The sequence below is a fragment of the Aulonocara sp. 'chitande type north' Nkhata Bay genome, linkage group LG20 (assembly GCF_057382095.1).
Source record: "Aulonocara sp. 'chitande type north' Nkhata Bay isolate Kocher_YH1m ecotype deep benthic linkage group LG20, A_spYH_male_GT1.1, whole genome shotgun sequence".
Lineage (NCBI taxonomy): Eukaryota > Metazoa > Chordata > Actinopteri > Cichliformes > Cichlidae > Aulonocara > Aulonocara sp. 'chitande type north' Nkhata Bay.
In genome coordinates this window covers 18,043,747-18,065,000 of record NC_141363.1, presented here as the reverse complement: position 1 = coordinate 18,065,000, position 21,254 = coordinate 18,043,747, and the positions used below count along the sequence as shown (strand labels likewise).

The 21,254-nt window shown below is 41.7% G+C and overlaps 2 protein-coding genes across 2 annotated transcripts in view; both read right to left on the bottom strand.

Annotated features, from left to right (window-relative positions):
* Positions 1 to 13,386, bottom strand: part of ap4b1 (adaptor related protein complex 4 subunit beta 1) — a 46,098-nt gene extending 32,712 nt beyond the window's left edge. Inside the window, exons 1-5 of the mRNA XM_086278564.1 lie at positions 13,263 to 13,386; positions 12,972 to 13,089; positions 2,981 to 3,205; positions 2,771 to 2,901; positions 2,468 to 2,615 (exon numbers count right to left, since the gene is read on the bottom strand). Of these exons, the coding sequence (XP_086134690.1) occupies positions 2,468 to 2,615; positions 2,771 to 2,901; positions 2,981 to 3,205; positions 12,972 to 13,084 (617 nt within the window). The 5' untranslated portion in view covers positions 13,085 to 13,089; positions 13,263 to 13,386. The remainder of the gene's footprint in view (positions 1 to 2,467; positions 2,616 to 2,770; positions 2,902 to 2,980; positions 3,206 to 12,971; positions 13,090 to 13,262) is intronic.
* Positions 13,387 to 15,021: 1,635 nt separating this feature from the next.
* sephs3 (selenophosphate synthetase 3) lies at positions 15,022 to 20,564 on the bottom strand. The gene is made up of 8 exons (XM_086278568.1): positions 20,156 to 20,564; positions 19,360 to 19,463; positions 18,798 to 18,905; positions 18,474 to 18,628; positions 17,309 to 17,399; positions 16,639 to 16,738; positions 16,243 to 16,455; positions 15,022 to 16,149 (listed from the first exon to the last, which is right to left on the bottom strand). Exons 1-8 carry the CDS (start codon positions 20,430 to 20,432, stop codon positions 15,905 to 15,907), a joined length of 1,293 nt encoding a protein of 430 aa, XP_086134694.1. The 5' UTR covers positions 20,433 to 20,564; the 3' UTR covers positions 15,022 to 15,904.
* Positions 20,565 to 21,254: the final 690 nt, after the last annotated feature.

The window sequence follows — 21,254 nt, the reverse complement described above, 5'->3', positions numbered from 1 at the left end:
GTCATTACAACAAGTGTTTGTGAACTAAAAATCAAGAATGTGGGATACGGTTTGTCCGTGATTTGAAAAGCCCAGCGCTGCTCCAGACGAAGGAAAGACCAATTCTGCAGGGTAGACCTACCTTGGCACTTGTGCAGGTGAAGCCAAAGGGAAGTGTGGAGATCAGGGAAATTATTTTACTGCTATGGTTCATAATCATAATCATCATCATTACCATTGCATTAATCATACAGTTTACAGTATTGATATTGTATTCAGATGTTTAAACATATTGGTACCCAATTAGCCTTTATTACAGGTGCAGTTATAACCACGTTAAACTGTTGAGTTAAATCAATAATCTTAAATGCTTTTGAATGCTTGTTATAAATCTTAAATGTGTATGTGCTGATTCTGATAAAAGAAGGCCCTAACTCTGAGTACACTCTGTGCCAAAGTAGACAGGAAGCGCAGGCTTTTGCAGAGCGTGCTTGTGAAAGTGAAAGTTACTTTGAGGAGCTGTTTGGATGATGCTATTTGAATAACCAGGTTATTAATTATTGTCTTTTATTCATTTATATCTTTTGATTAAGCTTTTAGTAGAGGTTCTTGATTAAAACATTTATTCAACATATTACAGATATAGTTTCAGTTAGGTTATTATGCACATGAGAATTGGCCTCTCTTCTCATAAAACAAAGTTCGTGTGAGGTCGAGCCACACACACACACACACACACACACACACACACACACAGTAGGTAGGCTTATGTTCTAGGTGAGAGTTCAGATATATTTTCTTGCAACTGCATTTTTGTGTGTGCAGAATTGGTAGTTTGTTCCAGAGCATGGCCCGAGGTTTTGGAGAAACGAGAGTCAGAAGATTGACAGGAAGCACCTGCCGTGGAGACGAAGACAATGTTCTTTTCAAACTGTGTTAAAAGTCATTGTGGTTTTGATTTGACGTATGCATGTATTGTATCTGATGATGCATGAGGGGGCGTTAACCCTGATGAATCAAAAGCAATCTGAAGTGTCTTTTTGGGCGGAGATCTACAGCTGATGTTTTGCAGTGTACATCTCCCCACGCTGCGTGTGGTCATTAAAATCGATTGTTTGACCAAGCTCTTCTGGACCATGGTTGTTTTTACTCTCCTCCTCAATATTGAACCCTTAACAGAAAATATGCTTCACCATATTTTCTAGTCTTTGGCTTAAAATGAAGTTGGTTTGGAAACATATTCAGCTATGCTTCATCTCCTGCTTTGCGTTTGTGTGGTTGCCCCGTGCTAGCAGTGTCCAAGCCTTGTTTGTTTTTGTTTTTTTTCCCCTTTTCACACCGCGCCCCCCCTGCAATGGCTCTGCGCCCCCCACACTTTGGGAAGGTCTCCACTAAGCGTAACAAAACAAGTAGCGAAACTTACATGAACTACAAACTACACATACTGCCTTTATCCACATAACACCATAAAGGAAAGGGAAAAAAACAAAACAAAAACAGGAAGGAGAGACAGACTGTAATATGTGAGCCACAGCTGCTCAGCTCAAACATAAGTATTACCTTTCAGCCAAAACACATTATCAGTTTGAAACTGATAATGTGATGTGCATTCATTATAGTTTACGAACTCATTTTGCCACTGAGAAATCAGTTTCAAATACAGTTTCTATGTTAGGACAAAATATAATCTTGATGTTAGGTGATGGAATAAAATGTGATTTTATAAGCGTGATTATTTAGGGTCAGTTCCTGGGCAAGTTCTTACATCTCACCAGTGCCAGTAGTGGAAATTTGCTGTCACTGACAAAAATGAATAAAACAAAATAGCCTGGTAGCACATACGGCTGAGGAAAGTCACCTGGACGTTGCCAGTGTTATGCTATGCTACAATAGTTAAACATGCAGGGAAATATATTTATGTGCACATTGCTCTTCCTGTCTATAATGCTGGTTTAGACAGAAGTCTAACAGGAAGCTATTTGGCTCTGCTGATATGATTAGCTATCTGTAGAAGGCTGGATGATAGCCACACACACAGACAGTCCTGCAGATTAAGGCTCTCATTAGACAAAAAATGAATTCAATTTCAGTAAGAAGACAGAATGCCTTTTTTCCCCCATTAACTAAGTAGCAGATGAAGAGAAGAATGTAAAAACATTAGAAACAAATTAATGGCTTTCTTCAACCCTCTCCTTCTTTACCCCACCCCCCCCCCCCCCTCTTTTTTTAACTTCTTCCTGTGATGGGATTAGTTTTCTTCTGGTGAAATTTCACAGTTTTCTAGATGTGTCACCATCCACCACTTCAGCTACCTACTTTGCCTAAAGGTAAAACAGTAGGGCACGCCCCTAAAAAATTCACATTGAAATTAATCAAAGACCTAATGCAGTTCAGCACTAACAGTAAAATAAACTGCATACCAGAGCATCCTTATTTTGACAGATTTCATGTATCCACATTTCATCTGATGTTTTAACTGTGGACCAACCTGTTGAGCAGGTGGTGGGTAATGGGTTTGTTAATAGCGATACCACCCTCCTCCTTCAGGATCTCCTCCAAAGCTCGGAGGCAATTCACCATCACCACGGGGTCCGGGTCCCTCAGGAGGCTGTAAAGTTCATTCACCACTGCTGCATCTGGAAAGAATCACAAACAAGAGGTTTCTGTACATGACGCTGATGTATCAGCAAGTGAAACACACCTGCTGATACATCAATAGTGATGGGATTAACTTTCTTCTTTCTTGCAAGAGAAGAAGAGAACTGTGTTAACGGGATAAAAAAATCCCCACCTATCTCAGAGCTAGGATGGAGGTTGTGCAATTTGGCCCAGCCGAGTACAGCCACACGTCGTACGCAGGCTGCTCTGTCTCTCAGTCCTGCTGTTAGAGGCTGCTCCACATACTCCACCAGGCTGGGTAACCTGGCACACAGACACATTCAAAACCAGTCATGAGTGGATGTGGCAGCTTACACTGAGGTCCCTGTGTACAACAGCTCACCTGAGGTTGGTCATGTTCCTGAGGGCTAGACTGCGGACCATTGGGTTTGGATCCTGGCAGTCCTTCCTCAGAGTGTTGATGACCAGCAGGGACAACTCCGGGTTTAAAGTGGCGTAGGAACACAGGAAGACATAAACCAATTTCTTCTGGACTACATCTACTGTGGCACAGGCTTTCACCATCTCACTGAACAGGCCAGACACATCTACCCCTTGTGACATGGTCCTGAAATGGAAGGGGGAGTAGAAGGGGGCCAGATAAACAAGAAGAAAGACAAAAGCGGGAATGAATAAGGAGGGGACAGTCAGAGTTGAAATAGAGAAAGAAAGATTAAAGGAAAATGAAAAATGGGGAAAGAGAACAAAGAAAGAGACACATGGAACAAGAGGAAATGATAGGACACAGGAAAACCTTTTAACATCACATTTAACAAACATTTCATTAACATATTCTTCTTACTAACACAACTTTGTCAGTGCCCAGATATTTCAAAAACATGTGAGTGCAGAGAAGAATATTTCTGCAGGCTTCTTGAAAGAGATCCAAAGCTCTCCTTTGGAAGCTGGTTGTCTTTTGTTCTGCTCTATATCAAGATGATCCCCCACTGCTTCAATAATATTCATGTCTGGGCTCTAGGGAAGCAAGTGCTCCATTGTGTGTTTTTCTCTATAGGTTTGTTTTTACTGCATTGGTACTCTGTTTGGAATCATTGCCGTACTGACAAACAAATCCACTGCCAATCAGATGCTATCCGGATGGTATTGCACGGTAGATTAAATCTGACAGTACTTTTCTGTCTTCATAATTCCATCAGTTCTGGCATGCTCCCCAACACACTGGCTGAAATGCAACCCCAAACCATGACAGAGCCTCCACCATGTTTTCAGATACCATTCAACTGCGGTAGACAGTATTTCTTAAGCCTGCCACTTCTGCTTTTGTCCTCGGTTTCTTTAGGGACAGCCTGCACGCCACTTTGAGATAGTTTTAGGCTAATAGTTTTAACCTCATTAGAGCAAAAATACTATTTCATGTCTTTCAAACACTGTTGCCAAAGTGCTTGCTCATAGGGGGTCATATGATTGTTGGGTTTTTCTCTGTATCTATGAAGCGCCTTGAGGCGACTTATGTTGTGATTTGGCGCTATATAAATAAAATTGAATTACTGTTACTGTTGGCATTTCTGTAAATTTAACAAACAAATTGGAACAAATTATGTATTTTTGCAACAGGCTGCTAGTAAAAAAAGAGCCTAAAGAATACAAAGAATACAAAGCACAAACTAGGCCTTTGCTACTAAGTTGTCAGTTATGTGCAGACACAATGATTCATCCCTTCAGTTAGGCATCTTTTTATGCTTTAATGCTTCCTTCATAAGTTAGTGATAAGAAATATATATAATATAAAACAAACAACAAACAACCCTCTGAAAACAGTGAGGTACACGGACTGGACTGGAAATGAGTAAAGAGGAAGTTGAGGTCTAAAAAAAACACGTCAGAAAGCCTTGTGAAATATTGTTTAAAAAACATACAAGAAAGTCTGGGTGCCTGAAAGCAAAATATAAAGAAATGAGGGGTGGCTCAAGCCTTTGCACAGTACTGTATATCTTCATATATTGACCTAATTTTCTTTTTAATGTTGCCCAGTGTTTAAGATCAACATTCATTATTGGAACAGAATAAGTCCACTTTAAACCTTCAGCTTACGTCTTTCCTTGAAATGATCTACTGCTTCGTAGTGAAAACAGGATGATAAACCCCCAGTCAGCAGTGATGTTAGTGCTATGTCACTAGTCCTAGTTGGTCTTAAGCCATTGAAACAAAGGGGAGTATTAGTCAAAACAACAGAGTGTTACTACTGAGGGGTACGATTGGTACCTAGGGGTTGTATAATGCTTATATGTTCACTTTCCTTTCCAATATTATTTATATAAAAGGCGAATGGAACTTTGGGGTCTTAATAATGAAGCCAATGTAAAAAAAGAGCCCTGTTTTCCTGGGTCCATCTCCTCACAGCTTTCCATTTTGATGTTTCTCGTGTATTTTTCATGATCCTTAAATTGTATTTGAATTACTAGAATCCATACTTTTAGTATAGTTTTATGTATTTGTTTAATGTTGCCTAACTTTCCAGATTGTTTATGATATGTAGTCTACACCAGTGTTTCACAAAGTGATTACAGTTTAACGCATCTGTTAACACAAGGGATGTTGAATTAAGTAGCTTGCTGTTTTTTTCTGTTGTTTCAACACTTCAGCTCTCTTTCCGTCAAAGACACAGCAAAGAGCGAGACTTTACAAAAGACACAAAAATGAATCATAGTGAATCGAGCCACATGTGGGACTGTTCAATTGGGTGTAAAATGAATTTCATCAATCTGAGCTTCCACAATAAATAAGCAAAATGTTAACAACGCTGACAACAATTTACAACCATTTTCACTGCGATTATCTCATTTTCTTCTTATTCACAGTTAGATGCTTATGACTCGTTGTCAGCAGTTGGAAGAATGTACTGATACAAGTGTGCAGGGACTGTATCTCAATTTGTTAAACATCATTACTGAGAATGTTTGTTCACATAGTTTCTTCTGAGCATTTCTCCTTATGTGTGGGAAGTTTCAACTGGGCTGCCTTGTGGACAACAAACACTCTTAAAATCCTCATCATGAAATGACTAAGTGTTTTTTGCAATTTTGTGAGAATATCGACAAAGCTCCTGGTTGTGTACAGCTTGGTAAAAAGTCCTTGCTGCTTTTGCAGATGTCTGTTCTTGTTCTGCATCAGTCAAGTTCTTATAGTTCTCTGCATGTGTAGGCTCATAATGTCGATTTAAACCATCATCCTTAACCATAACCATAGCAACCTGCTCTCCATCAGCTAAGCACACAGCATTACCTCTGATTTTAATAAATAACTTCTGAATAGAATACTGAATAGAAGTCAATGTCTAATAAAAGACTGCCAAACTCGTATTTCTCATAAACATGGAATCCAGCACATTTACAATGAAGCTGATTTCCTTGTGCACAGATATCTACGTAAATCTACAACAATAGCAGTCATCTACAGAACCAACAAAGCTGTATTGTAATTTCCCACAAAAATGATGTCATTCTTTCATATTTCCAGTTAGCTGCTAGCTAACACCTGCTTTTTCCAGTGACAATTAACTTAAATTGCATGGGGGATGGGTTGGGGTGGTAAGCAGGTTCCCAAAAGCAAATGTGTGCCCGGTGTTCCAGATCTACTGGCGTTTAGATCAACTGGCGTTGGTCGAACAGATGTGTGGCAGTCTTGCGTTTCAGGAGCTGCTACCGACAAACCAGCAAAAAAACGCCAAATGTGTCATCTGTGACACTTGTGAGGTTATCTCAAACACACTCTGTCAGTCTTGATGCTGTTGAACAACAAAATGTTTAAAAATGTGGCGAGTTTACCTGGCGATATCCTCATGCGCGACGCAATCGCGAAAACAGCAAACAATTAACACCACGCCGATGTTGTTCACGGGACAGCAAGAGTAAACGATCGGGAGACTCTTGTCGTCGTTATCGTTCCCCTCGCACGGTTTATTTCTCCGAATTCAGCGTTTTTGCTTCATAACTACAGCGTGCAGTTTACTTTGTGCACTAACATGGAGTCGAGTCAACCAGCGCCACCTCTGGCCAAGTGCCACAGCCTACAGCCAGATCAACTTGTGACACACATCTACACCACGTTTGAATTCGTGTCATGCACATTTGTACCTTTCAATTGTCTGTGAAGGTTCTCAGTCATCCAGGTCATCGTAGTCAAAGGAGCTTGCAAAGAAAAGCGTCTGGACTTCTTTAAGTTGCTTGAAGACGTTTCACCTCTCATCCGAGAAGCTTCTTCAGTTCTAAGGTCAAATGGTGGAGAGTCCCAGATATAAACCTAGTGAGAGTAACCCCCCACAGAGGGACAAAAGGACCCCCTGATGATCCTCTAATCGCCTGAGCCAAGGTGTGAAACTGGGTGTGGGTCCCAATCAGCCAGAGTTTCGGGTGTGTTCATTGTGAAACCTGGCCCCACCTTATCATGCGAATTCCTGAGGTCAGATGGCCCAGTGGGCGTTAAGGCGTCTGGGAAGGGATCTCAAAACTGGATTATAGATGGCAGAGAGTTGGTGTCGTAAACCCCCGCCTCTGTTCAAAGATGGTCGCTCACAGTGGACATAGATGGCTTCTTTCACTCCTCTTTCAAACCATCTGTCCTCTCTGTCCAAAATGTGAACATTGGTATCCTCGAAAGAGTGTCCTTTATCCTAAGATGCAGATGGACTGCTGAGTATTGTCCTGTGGAGGTGGCTCTTCTGTGTTGTGCCATGCGCTTGTGAAGTGGCTGTTTGGTCTCTCCAATGTAGAGGTCTGAGCATTCCTCGCTGCACTGTACAGCATACACCACATTGTTAAGTTTGTGTTTTGGCGTTTTGTCTTTCGGGTGAACCAGTTTTTGTCTGAGCGTGTTGCTGGGTCTGAAATGCACCGGGATGTCATGCTTGGAGAAAACTCTCCTGAGTTTCTCTGATACACCGGCTACATAGGGGATGACAATGTTGTTGCGTCTGTCCTTCTTATCCTCCCTCGCTGGTGTCTGGTCTTCTTTTCTGTGCCTCTTTGCTGACTTTAAGAACGCCCATTTAGGATAGCCGCATGTTTTGAGTGCTTCCTTTACATGTGTGTGTTCTTTCTTTTTTCCTTCAGGCTTAGAGGGAACATGTTCTGCCCGGTGGTGTAGGGTCCTAATTACTCCAAGTTTGTGTTCCAAAGGGTGATGGGAGTCAAAGAGGAGGTACTGGTCCGTGTGTGTGGGCTTCCGGTAAACTTCGATGTTGAGTTTGCCGTTCTCTTCAATGTGCACGGCGCAGTCCAGGAAAGGCAAACAGTTGTCCTTTGTGTCTTCCCTGGTGAACCTGATGTTTTTATCCACAGAGTTAATGTGCGCAGTGAAGGATTCCACTTCTTGTGTCTTGATTTTGACCCAGGTGTCGTCCACATATCTGTACCAGTGGCTGGGTACTCTTCCTTTGAAAGAGCCAAGAGCCTTCCTTTCCACTTCCTCCATGTAAAGGTTGGCTACAATAGGTGACATGGGGGAGCCCATGGCACAGCCATGTTTTTGTCTGTAAAAGCCTTCGTTGTACTTGAAATATGTAGTGGTGAGGCAGAGGTCTAACAGTGTGCAGATCTGATGTGAAGTTGGTCCTGTCCTCCAAGGAGCTGTCTTCTTGTAGTCGTTTTCTGACAGTCTCCACGGCCTCCGTGGTGGGTATGCAAGTGAAGAGAGAGACTACATCAAAGGACACCATGGTTTCATCTGGATCCAGGGTAAGTTTCTGGACCTTGTCGGTGAAGTCGGTGGAGTTCTTGATGTGGTGTGGGGTGTTCCCCACGAGAGGCGCAAGGATGGTAGCAAGGTGTTTAGCAATGTTATAAGTGGCTGAGTTTATGCTGCTGACTATGGGTTTGAGTGGGACAGCTTCCTTGTGGATTTTAGGAAGTCCGTAAATGCAGGGTATGGCATCCCCTGGGTAAAGGCGGTGATATGTAAGGCGGTCAATAATTTTGTCCTTTTCAAAGTCTTGAAGGCAAGCTATAACTTTCTTTTTGTAGCTGCTTGTGGGGTCTCGCTTTAGGGCTTCGTAGGTATTGTTGTCACTGAGGAGAGTAGTGATCTTTGTATGGTAATCTGTAGTGTTTAGGACCACGGTGCATCTTCCCTTATCAGCTGGTAAAACAGTGATGTTGTGGTCTTTGCTCAGGGAAGCGACGGCCTTCTTTTCCTGTATTGTGAGGTTGGATGGAGGGACTTTGGCACTGGAGAGCGTGGCTGAGACTTTCATCCTGATTTGCTCTGCTTCTGTCTGTGATAATTTATTAATCCGTATGGCAGATTCTGTGGCTGTGATGAGGTCCACTATGGGCAACTTTTGTGGAGAAATGGCAAAATTGAGTCCTTTGGCTAATACTCTCTTTTCAGGTTCAGTGAGAATCCTGTCTGAAAAGTTCTTAACCCATTTCTCCTGACTGACTTCAGGTGTGTTTTCTTCTCTGGGTTGTGTAGGTTCAGGATGAGGAGTGTGTGTTTTTGAAAGCAAGGTGTGAAATTTCCTGCGTTGTCTTTCTTTTCCTTTAGAGTGTTGGGCCCGCTGAGCCTTGTCCACAAACTTGTAAACCTCTTCTAAGATTGGAGAGGGTAGAAGGATTTCCAGTTCCTGCAGGGTCTGGCTGATCTTGATCTGGAGGGCATCTATGGTGAAATGGACCTGTCTTATCCTTTCACTTAAAAGGTGATTTTGTGCTCTCTGTAGAATCAAGTCTGCTCTGTATCCCCTGACAGTGGATCCAAGGCGCAGGCTCTTAGGAACAACTCTGCTTTGTCTACATCTTAGGTTGAAACGGAGATGGTTCCTATAATCCGCTAGTTTCCTTGATTCCCTTTCATACTCCCGCACCAGTTGAAGGGTGTTCCTCCCAAAATGTACGGCAATATGTCTGTGAAGGTTCTCAGTCATCCAGGTCATCGTAGTCAAAGGAGCTTGCAAAGAAAAGCGTCTGGACTTCTTTAAGTTGCTTGAAGACGTTTCACCTCTCATCCGAGAAGCTTCTACAAAAGGCGACTACAAATGTTGTGGGTGCTAAATAAACAGAAGAAATTGATCCCTGTTGTCTTTGCTTACTGATTGTTTTCAGTGTTGACAATCCACATTGCCGGGATTGTATCTGTCAACATGTTTGTGGGTAGATCTGGATGTACCAGGGGTTAGTGCAGCCACTCAGCCTCTACTCAATGTGATCATAGCAGCAGGTGCAGATGTGTCACAAGTTAATCTAGTAGTAGGCTATGGTACTTGGCCACAGGTGGCAGCAGTGGACTGACCTCCATTGGAGACTGCTCCAGCTGCTGTGTGATAGTGGATCTGCTACAAATTGAAGATCATAAGCAAGTTTTGGAAATTAACCCTTGTATTAAGTTGAAGAACAAACAATTGACATTGATTTTGTTGCGGGTCATTTAGATCCGTACTGTGTAAATCCACTCAGAATTATCCAAAAACTGCAATAAAACAATAGCAACTTTATTTTCCATTAGATAAACATGTAGAACACAGACATACAACAGTTAGACTTTCCATAACTATTTTAGGAACAATTTGGTTTTTCGTTCTTACAAACACATTTCTTTTGAACTTGCCCAACGTTCTCAGTTTTTCAATGCTCAACATTTTCTATTTTGTCCACATGATGGACAGAATGTAACTGTGTGCTTTCTGCAGATGTATTTCTTGCATTTCTCACAAAGAGTGCTTGTTTTCAAACAGGAACCTTCCTAACTAAGATTTAAAACAAAGGATTTCTACGTCTCCTCCAGTCTCACAAACAGATGACAAACCAAGCGACACACCTGAGTCACTGACTTTCTTAAATCCACTCACTCTCACTGGCTGTTTATTACTAATCACTGTGTAACTGCTGTGAATTCACAGTAACTGCCATCTCCTTACAAATGTTTATTAGATTAACCACACTTATACAGACTGTATATAACAACCAACTCTAAAATGTTTGTTCGCAGAGAAAAGACACAGGCAGACTACACTAACGACTACACTACAACACTAGTGAAATATTAGTGTCATTTCATTCATTTCAAAGGTTTATTTGCATGACGCACAAACAGACACAATTGAAAGGTACAAATGTGCATGACACGAATTCAAACGTGGTGTAGATGTGTGTCACAAGTTGATCTGGCTGTAGGCTGTGGCACTTGGCCAGAGGTGGCGCTGGTTGACTCGACTCCATGTTAGTGCACAAAGTAAACTGCATGCTGTAGTTATGAAGCAAAAACGCTGAATTCGGAGAAATAAACCGTGCGAGGGGAACGATAACGACGACAAGAGTCTCCCGATCGTTTACTCTTGCTGTCCCGTGAACAACATCGGCGTGGTGTTAATTGTTTGCTGTTTTCGCGATTGCGTCGCGCATGAGGATATCGCCAGGTAAACTCGCCACATTTTTAAACATTTTGTTGTTCAACAGCATCAAGACTGACAGACAGAGGTGTGGACTCGAGTCACATGACTTGGACTCGAGTCAGACTCGAGTCATTAATTTTATGACTTTAGACTTGACTTGAAAAAATGTTGTAAGACTTGTGACTTGACTTAGACTTTTACACCAATGACCTGGGACTTGAATTGGACTTGAACTGGTTTACTTGAAAAGACTTGATATTTTACCCCAAATATAAAATGTAACATGCATATAGAGATTGAAAATGTGATGTCATTCTGGGGTAGAACCACAAAGGATTCTGGGAACTCGTGGCAAGAGGTACTAGCGCACGCAGGCTTTTAATTGAAATCAGTTATACAGCGATAAAAAGAAACACAAAAAATGGCAAGAAGCTGTTGTATTATTAACTGCAATAGCCGGTCACATGACAGCCACGGGAAGCCGACGGGTAAAGAAATCGGTTGTTATCGGATTACGACGTTTAAGAGAAATTGTTCGAGCCATGTTTCCGAAGTAACAAAGAGGCGACGGATGGCCTGGATCGCAGCCATTCAAAGACCAAATATAACGTCCCAGAACACTCCAGCTCACAGGTTAGTCTGCTCCAAGCATTCCCACAAAGGTCAGTCTTCTGTTGTAGTTAATGCGTCATTTTCATAACATAATTGGTGATATAGGTTACAAGCAAGTCTGGCGCTGAACAGAAATTGTCGCGCTATGCTCCTTTGTTTATTGTGCATAAATAGTGAATTGTCCTGACACAATATTGTGTTTCGCTTCTGTTATTATGGTACATTGACAAAAACATACTTTTATTCACAGGATAAAACAGTTGTTTTGTATCACTAATTGCCCAGTACGATTACAGCATACAATATTATTGTCACTGCTACATTTCTGTAATGCGTACCAGAAATTATTTCCACTACTAATTAATTACCGTTGAGCTCAAAGGTCCTATTAATAAACGGTTAACGAATGTGTATTTATGACGACGATTTGTGAGACTGGTAAACTTATGATACGTACGATGGTCTTTCGTTCTACACGGTGCATTTCAAGGTCCTGCACCCATCCGTCGGTAAACTGTACCTGGGCTTGTTGCAGTGACCTGAAGTTACTAAACTTCATGAGTGTGTGCACTCACTCCAAGAACCGTATGATTATAAATATGCACATAAATATGCTACGATGAGATAGCTGACTTCATCTAACTAGCAAATGTTGTCCAGGCTACGTTGGTGATGCAGTTTTTTTTTAATGTGTATGATATTTTTGTCATGCGATTTTAAAGCCGGTCCTACAAGCGCATCCAAGAATAACATGCAGCTTATCTCAGAACTGTCAGTGAAAATTATTCTTGGAGCTAGGTTTAATTGAGCTGCATTTTAAAGAGGTGCAATTTCACAATTTGTGTATATTTTCTAAGTTCACTATTTTGTCATGTGTTGAGAAAAACACAGATTTAAAAATTACATGGTCTAATATTTACATTTAGCATAACTGCAACATCCTTTTTTCGTTTTTTTTAAAGACTCGAAAGGACTTGAAATTCAAAATTTCAGACTTGTGACTTTACTTGGACTTTTACACCAGTGACTTGAGACTCGACTCTGACTTGCCTGACATTACTTGAGACTTGACTTGAGACTTGAGGATAAAGACTTGAGACTTACTTGAGACTTGCAAAACAATGACTTGGTCCCACCTCTGCTGACAGAGTGTGTTTGAGATAACCTCACAAGTGTCACAGATGACACATTTGGCGTTTTTTTTGCTGGTTTGTCGGTAGCAGCTCCTGAAACGCAAGACTGCCACACATCTGTTCGACCAACGCCAGTTGATCTAAACGCCAGTAGATCTGGAACACCGGCCCCGTTTGACAGATGAATGCGACCTTGCAGGCAAACCGCAGCGCCTGGTGGCTGAGCAGAGGGATGAGATGAGTACCTGATCACTTTGAGGATGGTGTTCCTGTACCGCAGCGGGTCTGACTGGACGTTGGGGTTGGACAGAGCTCTCCTCAGCTCCCTCACCGTCTCCTCCCCGCCCAGATAAGGCATGGTAGCTAAGAGACACAAAAAACATCATTCTGCTTGTCAGTAACAAGCAGGTCCAACTGCACCTCTGGCTGTTGTTTTGATAACGCAGCCGGTGACCCAGCGTTCAGCCGGTGAGATAAAACGCAAAGCTTTTATATGACCCAGTAACACACGAACTTGTTCATTTTAAAAGCGTTACCGTTTAGCACTTTGAAGGACGAAGTTCATCCGTAACAACACAACAAAAAGGACTAGAATAATTACTCCCTCTACACATCCGCATTTCTTCTTCAGTGTTGTTTTTCCTCGTTTTAATCCCACGCTGCTCTCTGCTGGCTGGCGTGAGTATAGCACGACAAAGGTAATACTCTCCCCTATCTGATACTTTGTTTATATTTCGGTGGAAAATGTTGCTTTACTCCATTTACTCCATCTGACAGTGGTTGTTAATCGTGTGCAGACCGACATAGGGTACAGTCTTATAGATTTAACTGCCTAGAGCAGAGCTGGATTAAACCACTGCAGGCACCTAAGAAACTGTTGAGTTTCAGTGACCCTTGTTACATTCTTTCTATAAGCATAGTATTGTTTAAAACAGAAAAGTAAATGCACACAGCAAAAAAGATCAAATTTGTAGATCCACAAACCAACTATTAAACTAAATTATCTATATTTCATCCCTGGATGTCTGGGACCATACAGTCCTTTTCTACTCTTGGCTGATAATCAGACTTTGTATAGCATAAGAATAAACTCAAATAATTATGACAAGACTGCTATAATCAAAAGAAAATATTTTTTTTAAATCATGCACATGAATGTTGGTCCAGATGCAAATGTGGAAAGTCAGAAGCTAGGAGAGTAGCAGCAAGAGCTCAGTTCCTTTACATTAAACATTAACTTGTAGTTTTCCTATTGAAACTGATATATCCCATGATGCTGATGCTCAAAGTTGGTTATGGAAAAAATGGGGAAAACAATATGATTTTCACTCAATATTGTTACATTTTGCTTTAAATTGATTTGGTTGAAATTACAGAAAACTTGTAATGCGTCTCTTCTGTCCAGAACATTTCATCTGGTTTTATCCTGCACTGATGTTTATGCAGGAAATGGTGGCACAAATAAGGTGATTTAAAAATAACCAAAATTCAACCTACTCCTGTGAACTTATTCTTGTGTTGTCCAGGGAGGGACTCACTGATTTCCATGGAAATCCCTCAGACAGCATCAGGTTTACATGCAAACATGCATGGATCAGCTATCTGTACACAGATCACTTTGGTAACCCAGTGTAAATCAGGCCGTATGCCGCTATAACTTTCTACGCATGCAGCCATTTGAAGATGACAAAATCCAGAATTTAACTGAAAAACTGTTAGCAGTGCATTTGCATATATTCATCCACCCAGTAGATCAATACTACTCTATTTACTCCAGGTAGGTAGGTAGGTAGGTCTCAGTGGATGTTTTTTTTTTTGTCTTCCAGAACAAGATCATGCTAAATGAGGCACATGCGTAGTGATGGATGTGTGTCAGTCCCACAAAGTAAAATGGGTCAACGGTCTCAATGTCAAAATGCTGGAGTAGCTATTAATCTAGAAATGAATATGATGTGAGATTAACATTTGTGAATTTGGACGTTGTCTGAATGTCCAAGTCAACACCAGTGATGGAGGAGCTGTCTGAGCAGCTTAATATTACAAGTATACTAGCAAGCAGGATGACTGATACTAACAACACGGCAGTACAGTCCTGACACGACTGGTGTATGCTTGTATTAAACATGACCAAAGGTTCAAATAATGAACTCATTGTATGTACTAATCCCTGTGAGGCAAAAGATCAGGCTTCAGACTGCTCCAAACCCCTTCAATGTTATTCTTAGCACTTTTCAGTGAAGGTTTCTTGGTGTAAAAATAAAAACGTGCCTTCACACTACAGTTGCATAAGACCCAAACAGCACTTTGGTCTAAATTGATGATGGGTTTATTTGATTGTGAAAAGCAAGAAATCTACAAACAGACAGCACTAGACCTCCAGCACTGAAAGTCCAATCCCTGATCCAGAGACAAACATCCACTCTGCCCGGCCCTGCTGGTTGGGGTTTGAAAGGCAGAGCTTCATTAACAAGGAAGGGCGGACTTTGTGCTTGGGCGGTCAGGCGACTGCTGACCCAGGTGGACAATCTGAACACGGCCCAACAGGTCCCAAAGGAAGCTGCTCAAACCTTCCTCTGGATGGCGTGGGCAGAGCCAGGTTCTAGGAGTGATACATCATTTCTTTTCCACAGTAAACCGTCACCAAATTAACACATTTAATGTTAGCCATACATCCTAAAATAAATCACCCTAATCCAACCATAACACACACACACACACACACACACACACACACACACACACACACACACACACACACACACTTCTCATTATTTGCTACTTTGGGCAAGTATGATTCAGTATTTTTCTTTTTTATAGAACTGAAACTCATTTTCCAGAAGCTGTTTATGATTTTGATAAATCATATAAAACAAGTTTTCTATATGAAAGGCAACAGGGAAAAATAATGCTGAGAGAGGCAGTACATTGTGCCCTGAAGTTACAACATGAAACATGAGAAGTACACCATGTTTTAGCAGCTCCTTCTAAAGCTGGACATGTATGCAGCCTGTGGTCCATTTCCTGTCTCAGTGGATCACATGACACTGGGTTTTGGTCTGTGCACTGTCAACTTTTTGACAGAAAAGGTAGATGGGATGAACAACAATTAATACACACATAGACACACTTATTCTCTCTTGCACACACACACCAGAACAGTGTCAGAGGGTGACAGTGTCTATGACACACTGGGGTCAGGGCTGGTGGAGCTGTTTTCCTGATTTGCTGCCTGGCTTCCTCGGGGTGGAACCTCGATAATGCGGGGTTTGTCAATGATGCGAGCATGGCGGTCGCCTTTCTCCACAATACCAATAATCCACGCTCCGCCCACCGCCCCCTGACCCCCTGCTCCGGAGCTGAGGTTTTTCATCTCTGAGCAGAACTTGGCTGCCTGCTCTCTGGGCAGACACACCAGCAGCCCACCTGGAGAAGAGGGGGGAGAAGGGATGTGAGTTTCTAGCTTTAAATACTGCATTTATTCAAATTTAACCACATGTTTAATGTCACTGGTTGTACCGGATGTCTCAGCTGAAGTGCCCTGAAGCAGGTTAAACAGGTTTCCGCAGGCTTTACTGATGGCAGCCATCTTGGCTATGATTGGAAGGTTATGGATAACAAAGGCCACCTCGTTTTGCTGCTGTCTTGCCAGGTTGTTGGCGTGACCCAACAAGCCGAAACCAGTCACGTCTGTGGCAGCGTGGGCCTGGTACTTGTGCATTAGACCCGCCGCTGGAGGCAAAATGTGAATGAGCCAGAGTAGAACCACAAGAAAGAAAAGGGAAAATAAATTAATCAATAACAGCTGATATAAAGTCTGCTAACTGTAATTTAAACATTATTTAGTTAAATAGTTAACTAATAATACATTTGCATGACCACTAACGACTCAAGATCTTAATCAAAGTAGTGTACCTGTGCGGTTAAGGGTTGCCATGGAAAACATAGCTTCCTGATAGGCCTCTATAACTTCCTCTTTGGTGACAACCAGCTTGATCTTGTTCCACTTTTCAGGCTGGTAAAACAAAAACAACAACAAGATAATTAATCTTCAAAGCAGTGCTTTTATACATTTCTACATGCACAATGACCCACACATGGCAGCTGTGAACCTTTGCAGGAAGGAGAACTGTTAGCAAACAAAACATTTTTTTGTTACACGGACACAAACCCTGTCAGCAGTCTTGGGCGTTTCATCAAAGAACTGGAGCAATTTTAGCTCATGTGACCAGGAAGTAACCAATACATATTGTCTTTCTTGTAAACATTTTTCCAAATGTGTCAGCATGCAATTCTCACCAGATATTGTCAACCAAGTGCCAATTAATATCATGGTGTGGGGCTGTTTTCAGCTAGCCAACAAAGCTACCACACTACATATAACACTGAAGGAAGGATGAAAGGAAAAATGTACTGAGACATTCATGATAAAAGTCTGCTGCCATCTACCAGGAGGATGAGGATGAAACGAGGGTGATGTTTCAGCAAGACAATGATCCCAAACACACAGCTAAGGAAACTCTCAATTGGTTTCCTGTGGCAACATTACACTTAATATTTCTGTGAACACAGTTGAATGGCTAACCTGATCGATCCACAGATAAGCGTTTCCAGCCACCCGAGTGCCCAGAGGTTTGGTCAGCACCAAAACGTCACCTGGTACAGCCCCATCAGGCCTGGAAAATAAAACAAAACGTAAACATAAAACATGCAAATCTTTGCATTTTGTGAGTCACAACCTTTCATAATGCGTTATTCATAAAAGGTCTTTGTTTCTTTGTCTTCACAGGCATCTCTGCTAATGAGGCACTGGCAGAACTTTTATTGTTCAATAGAATTTTATTGCCGATGAGCAATAAAAGTTAGTCATACCCAGAATATTGTAGCTGTAAGAGATAAGAATGCAGAGCGTCTCACAACACAGAGTTGACTTGTGTGGTCCCCCATGTTTCACAGCTGCTCAAACACCCTCACTCTTGTTATGAAAGCTTAGCTGGATGTGGCCCTTCCTCCCCAGGCATCCTGGCTAGTTCAGTTATGCAGGTCTTGTCCTGCTGTGAGGCAGACTCCAACTCCACCTACTTGGACTGCAGTAGTCCTTGTTTTACACTGAAGTACCACTGAGTTGAAGGCCACTCTATCTAGAACTAAGTAGAGACCTGGCTTAGCTATGTCAGGAGTTGAACTAAATGTAGATATAAGACTCTCAAGAAAAGCCTGATATTGATAAGTTTGTCACGAATAAGTTTAAAAATAACAAATTTGTTGTATTCCCAGTCATTATTGGTATTATTTGATAATTACATTAAGAACGCATGTGCACCTCCATTTGTCATGCACATGCATCAACCCTGCCAAGAAGAAAATGTAAATCTGTGGCCACAGTTGAACACAAAATGTTAAAGTATTATTACAATTCAATGTAGTTTCAGGGGTTCTGGAGGTTTGTTAACAGTGTTAATTATGACCCTGATTTCCTTGTTACAGAGGTAGGATTGCATTAACAGTTGGGAAAAGGGAAGATCAGGTCCAAAAGGACATAAAGAGGTCTGTAAAAATGTAATAAATATGAGGTGAAATTCTAATTGACCAATTAAAATAAACATTAACAGTGATGTAATACCAACCAATCTGCATCACTGATATCAAAACCGGTGCTTTTAAAACTGGAATTCAATTAAGGAGAACTGCACCACTGACAGACTGGGGTGATCTAACTATAGTAAAGTAAAGCTGTTTCAGGTACTCACATAATGAACTCATTAGGCTGGCAGACGACCGATGCTACTCCTCCCACAATGATCCAGGGATTTATCACAGTCTGTCCACCTGTCACTGAAGTTCCTCCCTCTTCTGCTGCGTCACGAAAGCCTCGAATCATCAGCGGCATCACGCGCTCACGGTCCTGTTTCACACATGCATAAACACATGACCATAAACTATCAACGAAGCGCTTATGCTAGCTTTAATCAATGTTCATTTGTTTATGAAAATTACAAGGACACAAATCTGTTGACAGCCCCCACTTCATAATCACATCAGAGACTGACTCAACACAGCACACAAAATCCTACCTTTTCATTCATCTTCTGGCTGACACTCAGTAGCATCAGCATGTTGTCACACTCTGTGATGCCCATGGCATAGAGGTCGCTGAGGACATTAGCGCATGCTATCCTGCCCTGTAAGACAAACGGAGAGAGAGTAACAGTCATGTGACTGTTAGCTTTACAAAGCTCCCATAGATAGGTGGCACTCAAAGACAGAAATCCTCACCAAAAACTGCCAATGGCATAACTAATGAACAGAAGGAGCTGGAAGCTTTATCACAGTCTAATTGCCTGCGATGTGTTTTTTTTTTTTTTTTTTAAATCTTGATATTATAGTCTGCAGTACTGTTTTGGACAAAATAAGTAATAATTTAATATGTGCATTTGAGGTTTTGGTTTTATGGGCTAAAATCTCCTATTATACTGCTATAATACTATAAAAAAGAAAAAAAAAAGATGTCACTTTAAACAAAGATGCCTAATTATCAGCAAGTTATCCTGTTACGTTGTTTGCATAGCTTTCCCTCCTTGCCCATGTACTGTGTAGTAATGCTTAGTGGCGGGAAATGCATGCTAGTAAACTCACCATCATGTATGGATCTTCCACCAGAGGGTAAAAGAAATCTGTGGTCTGGACAAGTGACAGTCCTCCATGTCTCAGAGGAATGACAGCGGAGTCCATCCCTATGCCTGTAAACACACCACAAGGATGAGGACAAGACAAGCAAACAAAAGTTGACTTATTTTGTGTTACTACTACTTTTTATTTTTGGTAGTCCGTATTTAACTGCAGTTAAACAAATTTAGTAGTCTAGTTATTACGGGACTGTTACACGGAATTGCCTGACACTGTCTGAACTTTACATGAATTTGTTTTAATCTTTGGGGGTTACTCAGTGTAACTTTGTATATTGCTGTTACACGGAGTTAGAAAGTGTGCAAGTCAGTTACAACAGGAACATTGGACTATCTGCACGAACTTCGCACTCAGAGCATCCGAGACATTTCTGCTGACTCATACTTACCGTGTGGTAATTTGATAACTCGCAAAACACGTGTCCTATACTTGCCTGGTTAGTTAACTATTACATGTATTAATTATTAATTATTTAGCCAAGCTAAAGCACTATTCAAGCTAAAGCTAAGCACTATATGGGTAGCTTTAGCTATCAATATAGTGTGTGTGTGTGTGTGTGTGTGTGTGTGTGTGTGTGTGTGTATTTGAATCTTAAAGTGTTTTCCGCCCATTGCTTTCTGTCAAATAAGCTGCCATTAGTAAACACAAGCTAGCTAGGTTAGCAACAGTTGCATTAGCTAACTGACGTTAACTTGGGTTTTAGAGTATAATGGCTAGCTCTACTAACTTCGAATTTGTCCTTTACCTAGTCGTGGGCCAGGTAGCTGTTGGCCGAACTCCGAAGCTTGGTCTCCGGCCTTCCCTGTCCCGTCGGCCCGGTCCGGCTCCAGTCCCGCCAGGAGTTTGAGCAGAGCCTCCTGCGGGACTTTGCAGCCTCATCCCTTCAGTTCCGAAAAGCTTGTAAGGCGGAACCCGCGCTCCAGTCCGTGCTCCTCGGGTTTGAACGGTTTGTATCCTGGGGGAAAACATCCCTCAGTGCCCACAGCCTCCACTGTGGGAGGCGGGGAAGTTGAGCCTGACATGCTCGTGGCCCTCTTCTCCCACACAATACCAGCTGCGTAGTATAACACCGGTGAACACAGGCACACGGATGAATGGAGCGTGTGGCTAGCGAGTGGTACGTGAAACGGAAGACCTTGGAAAAGTTAAACGGCATAAATGGAACTTCCTGGTGTTATTTTCACCATAAAATCGTTTGCGATTCAGCAGGTCTAACAGCATTCAAAATGTTTTTAAAAATTCCAAATACTACATTTGTTGCATAACTTGGGGATTTGATTTATTGTTACCACTATACCAGAAAAAAATAAGGGGCAACAAATTGAATGAGCTCTAGAGAAAACGCTTTATTTTGTAGGTAATGACTCTACTTCCGGCTTCTCCCTGTGTTTCTCAGTCAAGCAATAGGACCACAGACTGATTAAGTGTGCCTATGTAAAGAGGCACACTTGTTACTATTCGTCGGATTTATTATTCTGCATATTATTAGGGCCCGAGCACTGACAGTGCGAAGGCCCTATTGTAATTGCTCTGTTTATTATTATTATTATTATTATTATTATTTCGGCAAATGAATTGGCCGTTTGAGGGCCTAAACATGCTCGAAAACTCATGAAATTTTGCACACGCGACAGGTCTGGTGAAAATTTACGTATTTTAATGTTCTCAGACTTGGCCAGGGAAAATTAGCTCAGTAGCGCCACCTAGAAAAATGAAAAACGCGAGCCCCCGGTATGGGGGGCTAAACCTAAAGGTTTGAAAGTCGGTACACCTATATAACGTTCAGAGTCGAACAAAAAAGTCTATTATGGCAATGTCCTAAACCCAACAGGAAGTCCGCCATT